General features: G+C 44.8%; 1 protein-coding gene across 1 annotated transcript; it reads left to right on the top strand.

Annotated features, from left to right (window-relative positions):
• Positions 1-255: 255 nt before the first annotated feature.
• On the top strand, positions 256-7,138 carry LOC100832908. Its single transcript, XM_003578223.4, has 2 exons — positions 256-2,866; positions 6,654-7,138. The coding sequence occupies exons 1-2, from the start codon at positions 2,428-2,430 to the stop codon at positions 6,899-6,901; spliced, it is 687 nt and encodes a 228-aa protein (XP_003578271.2). The 5' UTR covers positions 256-2,427; the 3' UTR covers positions 6,902-7,138.
• Positions 7,139-7,518: the final 380 nt, after the last annotated feature.

Raw genomic sequence — 7,518 nt, forward strand, 5'->3', positions numbered from 1 at the left:
GTATAAACTGATAGTTTCAAGAAGTATACTGATTTCCTGAAAAAAAGTATATGCTGTTCCTTGGCAAGGAAATGAGTATATACTCCTTACGAAGCAAAGTGGTATATACTGCTTTTTTAAGAAGTATGCAATATATACTGTTTGAATAAGTATATACTTCTTTAAAGTATGCACTGCTTTTCAGAGAAGTATATACTATTTGAATAAGTGTATACTTCTGAACGTGGAGAATTCGCTAAAAAAAAAGCAACGTGGAGAAAGTTTCTCAAGAAAAAATCAACTTGGAAACCATAGGATATGACGCTCCTCCCTCCGGCGTCCTCTTCCACCTCGCCACCGCCATTGACGCCCTCCCCCTTCCCCGGCTCGACTACGCCTCATCCAACGAGACCACCGGAGGACTGTGAGCGCGACACTGGTGCGCTGCCTCTGGGATACCCCGTTTCGGTTGGCGATGGCTGTGTCGGGACGTCTTCGCTTGGTTCGGGGAAACTGCCGAGTAGGGTTTCACATCGCCGCGCTACCTCCCTCGATTGGCCATCGTGGTCTGGTGGTCGGGGGATTCCTCCGCGGCATCATCATCGACATATTTCTCACCGGCGGCAGTCTTCCCCCCCCCCCCCCCCCCCCCCCAAGGTTGGTGGCGTCTGTTCCATCCCCTCACCACCCTGCTCCGCCGCATCTGGCGTGTTTGAAATCATCGCCTGCTCCGCCACTGCTGGCGAGTGAGGGGTCCTCAACTGCTCGGCCGATTGGATCTGCCCCATCGCCATTGTTGGCGGCTCATGATCCGATTCAATTTCAAACTGTCCCGGTGGTTTTACCTTGCGGTCCTCCGGCTGGGCCCGTGATTTTCGATCATAGCCCTATCGGATGTGCGCCACCTGTTCCAGCCACATCAGAGGCGGCTCCGCGGAGGGTGCCTTCGTCGTCATCACACTCTGCTGAGGTGGCGATTGCGGAGTTTTACGGCCAGTTATGGCTGCCTCCCTCGAAACCACAATCTAGGGTTTCTCCGCCGCCGCCAACCACCTCCGCCCCACACCTTCTTTGTTGGATCCGTCGAGATTTATTCACCCTTCGTACGTTTTCGGCTCAGTAGTGTTTCCCCGTCGCTCCGTTTGAACGGATTCGTCAACCTCCCAAGGAATTCAGTTTTGCGAAGGATTTTTGGGGGCTTGACAAGCATCGCCCCACGTTTGCGGAAGTACTTCGGCGCCCGATGATGGCGACTCAAGGTGGTGCCAACCGCGGGCGCGGCGGTCGACCTCAACAACGTCCGCAGCGCCCCGCCCAGCCTCAGCGGCCACCCCAGCCGTCCAAGGCTCCGGCGGCGCAGATTGCGTCTGGGCAGCAGGCGGCCCCTGCACCTGCTGCCCCGCTCCCTGTTGCCGCTCCTGCTCCTGTGCCCCAACCTCCTCCAGTTTAGACCCCTGCGATCGAGGTGCGTGAGCAAATCCTTGATCCACGCTACGCCAACATGATCTGCTACAACTGTGGGGAGCCCGGGCACTTTGTTGGGAACTGTGTTCAACCCAAGCTGTGCTTCATCTGTTCACCAAAATCACCCTGTGAACAATTGTCCCGCTTGGGTTGATCTTCCTCCTTGTGCTACTTTCCTTGGTAGTGCAGCCACTGGTCTTGGGTTTTATCACATAGAGGTGCCTTCTGAAGCTGAAACCCAATGGCTGAACTTCAATAATTGTGGTGTAGTCAACATTAAGCAAGGGGTCATTAATTTGCAAGGTCTGGAACAAAAGTTATCTGCTATCTTCTGTCGTGTTAAGCAGTGGCCATGGCAGATTCGTGAAGTAGATGATAAAACCTTTGTGTTCAGATTCCCCCCTTGGAAAAATGTTGCTGAACTTATAGACCTCCCAGCCTTTGCCCTGGAAGAAGGTGGAGTGACTGTCAAGATTACTGAATGGGAGGGCGCCATTGATGCTTTTGGCGAGCTGATCGAAGCCTGGATTCAGATTGATGGGATTACCCCCAGGTGGTGCTCTTGGAAGGTGTTTGCCCAGCTCAGTTCTTGTTTTGGCCTTCTCATTGACAACTGGTCTGGTTTGTTCAAAAGTTTCTGCCAAAAAGTGAGGATCAAGGTGGCTTGTAAAGACCCTACCAAAGTTCCTTCTGAAAGAGTGGTTGAGATGAGAAGAAAGCTGTTTTTACTTCATTTCTCAGTGGAGGGATTTGTACAAGACGGCAGTGAAGAGGGAGACTATGATGGTGCTGATTATGACCTTGATGGCCTTGGGGACGATTTCATTGATGCCCCTGCAAAATCCACCCCTACTGCTCCTGGTGCCAGTGCCTCTACTGGGAAAGTCCCTATGAATGAATGCCAGCAAACTCTGCTCTCCTCAGTTGTGCACCTTGACTTGAACAATCTTCCTCTGGGCTCCCCAAATGGTCCACTGGTGACAGATGGTTGAACCCCCTTTGGACTGTCAGATTACCTCAACACCTGTGATCTCTAGGCCTAGTGCTTCTACTTCTGATGGAGACCTATCCAAACAATACTGCTCTACTCTGTTACAAGAACTTGAAATGCAACAAACTGATTCAGATTCTGATTCTGAAGTTGAACAGGATTTCCTTCCTCCTCATGTGATTACTGAACTGATTGATGAAGTTAAAAGGGTTTTACTTCCTGATCTTGAGGCTAGTCAGAGGCAGGTTGAACATGTGGTTCAGGTTACTGTTACTGTCCCTGCTTTACAGCAACAGGGGATTATGAAGCGTAAGTGGGGCCCTGTTTTGGCCACAAGGCACAGTACCAGAATTAATAACCAGCTTCATGTGCTCACTAAAGCTCAGCTCCTGTTACAAAAAAAGAACCTGGAAATTCCACCGACCTTTAAAGGTAATTCCTTTACTGTTTTAAATGCTGATCACCTTGACTCTATAGCTAGTACAGTTGGTTTACAAATTGGGATTGATCCCATTGATGCTGCTAGTACTATTGAGAATTTGGTTAATAATGAAATACATTCATGTCTTAACTTTGCTAATTCCAATCCTGAGATTGCGCTCCCTGAGTCTTTAGACCTAGATGTAATATCTTTCTCTACTGATAAGCACCTGTCCCCTGGTTTAAGCCAAGATAACTCAGTGGAGGGGGTGGATTTTGATCCTAATTCCCAAAGGCCTTGCGGCAGTTTTAATACCTCCACACCATAATTTTTTATGATTGGTTTGTTCTGGAATATTAGAGGCCTAAACAAGCCTGGAAAAGCTTTGTGTGTTTCTGAAATTCTTGCTAACTACAAAGTTGACTTTGTGGGTTTGCAAGAAATAAAAAAAGAAAATTTCACTGATGGTTGCCTTAGAACCATTGCTGGTTCTCTTTCCTTGACTTGGTTTTACCTCCCTGCAGCTGGCACTGCTGGAGGTATCCTCCTTGGTTTCAAGGAGGGCCTTTTCCAGATCTTGGGTTTTACATCCTACAAATACTGTGCATCTGCTTTAATTAAAAACATTAAAGATGATGTCTCTTGGCAACTAATTGTGGTTTATGGCTCTGCCTATGCTGAATTTAAAATGGAGTTCATTACTGAATTACATCAAGTATTAGAGATCTCTACTGTCCCTACATTAATTGGTGGGGATTTCAATTTAACTAGGTCTGTACAGGAGGAATCTTCTGGTAATACTAATGCTCATTGGACTTTTCTGTTTAATGATTGGATTAACAGGTGGGCTCTAATTGATCTTAAGATCTCTAATAGAAGCTACACTTGGTCAAATAATCAGGGTAATCCTGTCATGGCCACTCTGGATAGAATCCTTGCTTCCACTGATTGGGATGCTCTTTTCCCTCTTACCCTAATAAAACCCCTTCCTAGAATTGGGAGTGATCATGCCCCACTCCTCCTTGACACTGGTGGCCCAACTGTTTCTGGTGAAAAAAAATTCAGATTTGAAAAAGGGTGGTTTTCTATTGAGGGCTTTACAGCCTTTGTGGAGAAAATCTGGAACTCTCCCTCCCTATCGAAATTTGGCAGTTTAAACTGCGGTTGCTAAGGAAAAAACTGAGGGGATGGAATAGCAATGAGGCATCTGCTCTTAAGAAAAAGAAGAAATTGCTTTCTTAGGAATTTGATAAACTGGACATTTATTCTGAAAATAATCCCCTATCTGACCTTGAAAAGCTTAGACTTAAAGAAATTTCGACTGAGCTTGACTCCATCTGGTCCATGGAGGAAACTAAGATGTGGCAACGGTCCAGAGATAGGCAAATCCTTGGAAGGTGATAAAAATACTGCTTACTTTCATGCTTTAGCAAATCAAAGGCGCAGAAAAACTTCTCTGGCTGTCCTAGAGGGACCTAATGGCCCTGTTTATGATGTTCCTGGCATGCTAGAGGTTGCTTCTTCCTACTACAAAGATCTCTTTGGGTTTGAACCCGGACCTAACATCTCTCTTGATGCTCTTTTTTGGGATAATCAGGACCTGGTTACTAGTGAGGAAAATGGCTTGCTTGAGCAACCATTTTCTGAAGAGGAAATTAAAAATGCTGTTTTTGGTTCTTATGCTGCTGGTGCACCTGGTCCTGATGGTTTCCCTTTCTTGTTTTATCAAAAATTCTGGTATCTTGTCAAAGATGATTTTATGGCTCTGGTTAGGGATTTTCACAGGGGGGGCCTTGAGGTCTCTAGGCTAAATTTCTCTATTCTGACTCTCATCCCTAAAGAACAAGATGCTAAAGAAATGAAGAAGTTCAGGCCTATTAGCCTTGGTAACTGTAGTTTGAAAATCATCACTAAAGCTATGACAAATAGGATTGCTCCTATTGGTGACCGAATCATCTCCTCTAATCAAACTGCTTTCATTAAAGGATGATACATTCTTGAAAGTGTTGTTTCTGCCCATGAATTAATCCATCACATTCACCAATCTGGGGAGCCTGGTTTAGTTTTAAAGCTTGACTACGAAAAAGCTTATGATAGGATCAATTGGGATTTTTTGGATGAAATATTGGCCTCCCGTGGCTTTGGTGTGACCTGGAGACGATGGATTAGGAATATTTTAGTTAATGGTTCTTTTAGTGTCAAAATTAATAACTCTCTTGGGCCATATGTCATTGCTGGCAAAAGGCTCAAACAAGGAGATCCTTTGTCTCCCATTCTGTTTAACTTGGTAGCTGATGTCTTCTAAAAAATGTTATCTAAAGCTGCCCTGCTAATTTGATCCAGGGATTACTCCCTCAGGTTTCTCCAGGAGGTGTCATTAGTCTTCAATATGCTGATGACACCATCCTTTTCCTGGAGAATAACTTTGATTTTGCTAGAAACCTTAAATGGCTCCTTACCTGTTTTGAGCAGCTCTCTGGCATGAGGATAAACTTCCATAAGAGTGATTTGATGACCATTAATCTGGACCCAGCTCATGCTAGGGAGTTTGCCCTGATCTTCTGCTGCAAATTAGGCTCTTTCCCCTTTTAAGTATTTGGGAGTTCCTTCACACTTTTCTAAGCTTAAAAAAGAGGACTTACAACCTGTGGTTGACAAGGTAATCAAGAGAATTGCTGGCTGGAAAGGCAGGTTCCTCTCCTATGGGGGGAAGCTAGTACTTCTGAAATCCTGTATTTCTAGCATCCCTACTTATCTTTTATCTTCATCAAATTCCCAAAGTGGGCTATTCACGCTATCTCTTCTCAGATGAGCCACTTCTTTTGGGGGAATTCTGATGACCAACATAAATACCATTTGGCAAACTGGGGGCTTATTACTCAAAAGAAGGAGTTTGGTGGTATGGGTGTCCATAATCTTAGAGATTTTAACTTATGCCTGCTGGCTTCTTGGGTTAAAAGGTATCAGCTAGATAACAATAAAATTTGGAAGAAAATTGTAGACCTGAAGTATAATACTGCCAATTCTAACATTCTGTGGGCAACTGGAACCAATGCCTCACCTTTTTGGAAGGGTGTAGCTTGGGCTGCCAATGCTGCTAGAATTGGTTATAGATGGCAAGTTGGTGATGGCAGAACTATTAAGTTCTGGGAAGATATTTGGTTTGGGCACTGTTGCTTGGCTACTCAGTTTTGGGATTTATACATTATTGCCAATGAACACAATCTGCCCATTTCTGATATCTGGGATGGTGCAGAACTGAAAATTTCCTTTCGTCGTACTTTTAATGAGGCTTTGATGTCTAGGTGGTATGAACTAGAAGATATTATCCACAGTATTGTGTTCAGTTCTGTGCCTGATCGCCCCATTTGGATGTTTCACCCCACTGGGATTTATTCTGTTAAATCTTTTTATGCTGTCATTAACAATGGTGGGGTTACCCCCGTTCACACCCCTGCTCTGTGGAACATTGCTGTCCCCCCACGCATTCACATCTTTCTATGGCTTTTAGCTAACAATAAACTGCTGACGGGGGATAATTTGCTCAAACGCAGACAGGTTGATGATCTCATGTTTATTCTGCAATGAACATGAGAATGTGACCCATCTGTTTTTTGACTGTGTGGTTGCGAAGACAATTTGGAACCTTGTCTCTGATATCCTTTGTATCCAGATTGGTACTGATTTTGAATCAGTGGGCCGATGGTGGCTTAGTAATAGGAAACATGCTGCTCATAACATTGTTTCTTCTGCTGTTTTCGGTCTTTGTGGACTCATCGAAACAATCTGTGTTTCCAGGGAAAAAGCTGGCGAAACATTCAGGTGGTTTGGGACACGGCGGCTGCGTTGTGCCATCGCTGGAAACTACTCTGCAAGAAGACGTCGCTGGAGATGCTGGAGAACTTCACCAGAGCTATGGAACACAGACGCTCCGAGTTGCTGCGGATCGCCTGGCTCTGAAGCCTCGCTCCGGGACCTGGTCTGTCGAAGAACTGCAATTCCAACTGGCGGCGACCAATTGGTTCAAGGAGCCCCTCACTATCTAGTTCTGATAAATAGCAGTCATGTCATGTTTATGCATGAACTCGTCCTTCATTATGGTTCTGGCCTGCGTGCCACTTGCGCTATAACTGACGTGTTGGCGACAATTACTTTGGTCTCATTTTTGCAATAAAAATGGGGCTGGGGGCTCTCCCCTACTTTTCTAAAAAAATAAGTGTATACTTCTTCCTGAAGAATTATATGCTGCATATCATTCAAAGAAGGATGACACCTTTCCTCTATATTGCTTATCACCAAAGAAGTATATTACAGGAGACATATATACTGTTTCTAAGAGAAGTGTCTATTGCTGATGATAGCAAAATGTCAAGTAGAACTAAATGGTTACATCTTAATAGAAACATATACATCCATCCACCAAACAAATGAGACTAGGAAGCTTTTACATCTTCCAGGAGGCATAAACAAACAAAATTAAAGTCAATAAAATTGAGTATATCTTCCATCAAAGCTGCACACCTACACTTTGTACTCATGGAGATGGAACAATCGAACGAGGGCATTCTCCATTTCTCAATGGGAACCAATAAGAGGTACAAGCATATGGTTTCCATATATGCAGTTGCATCCATGGATATTCAATGGAGAACAATCCACTATG

Source organism: Brachypodium distachyon, chromosome 4 (assembly GCF_000005505.3).
Source record: "Brachypodium distachyon strain Bd21 chromosome 4, Brachypodium_distachyon_v3.0, whole genome shotgun sequence".
NCBI classification, from domain to species: Eukaryota; Viridiplantae; Streptophyta; class Magnoliopsida; order Poales; family Poaceae; genus Brachypodium; species Brachypodium distachyon.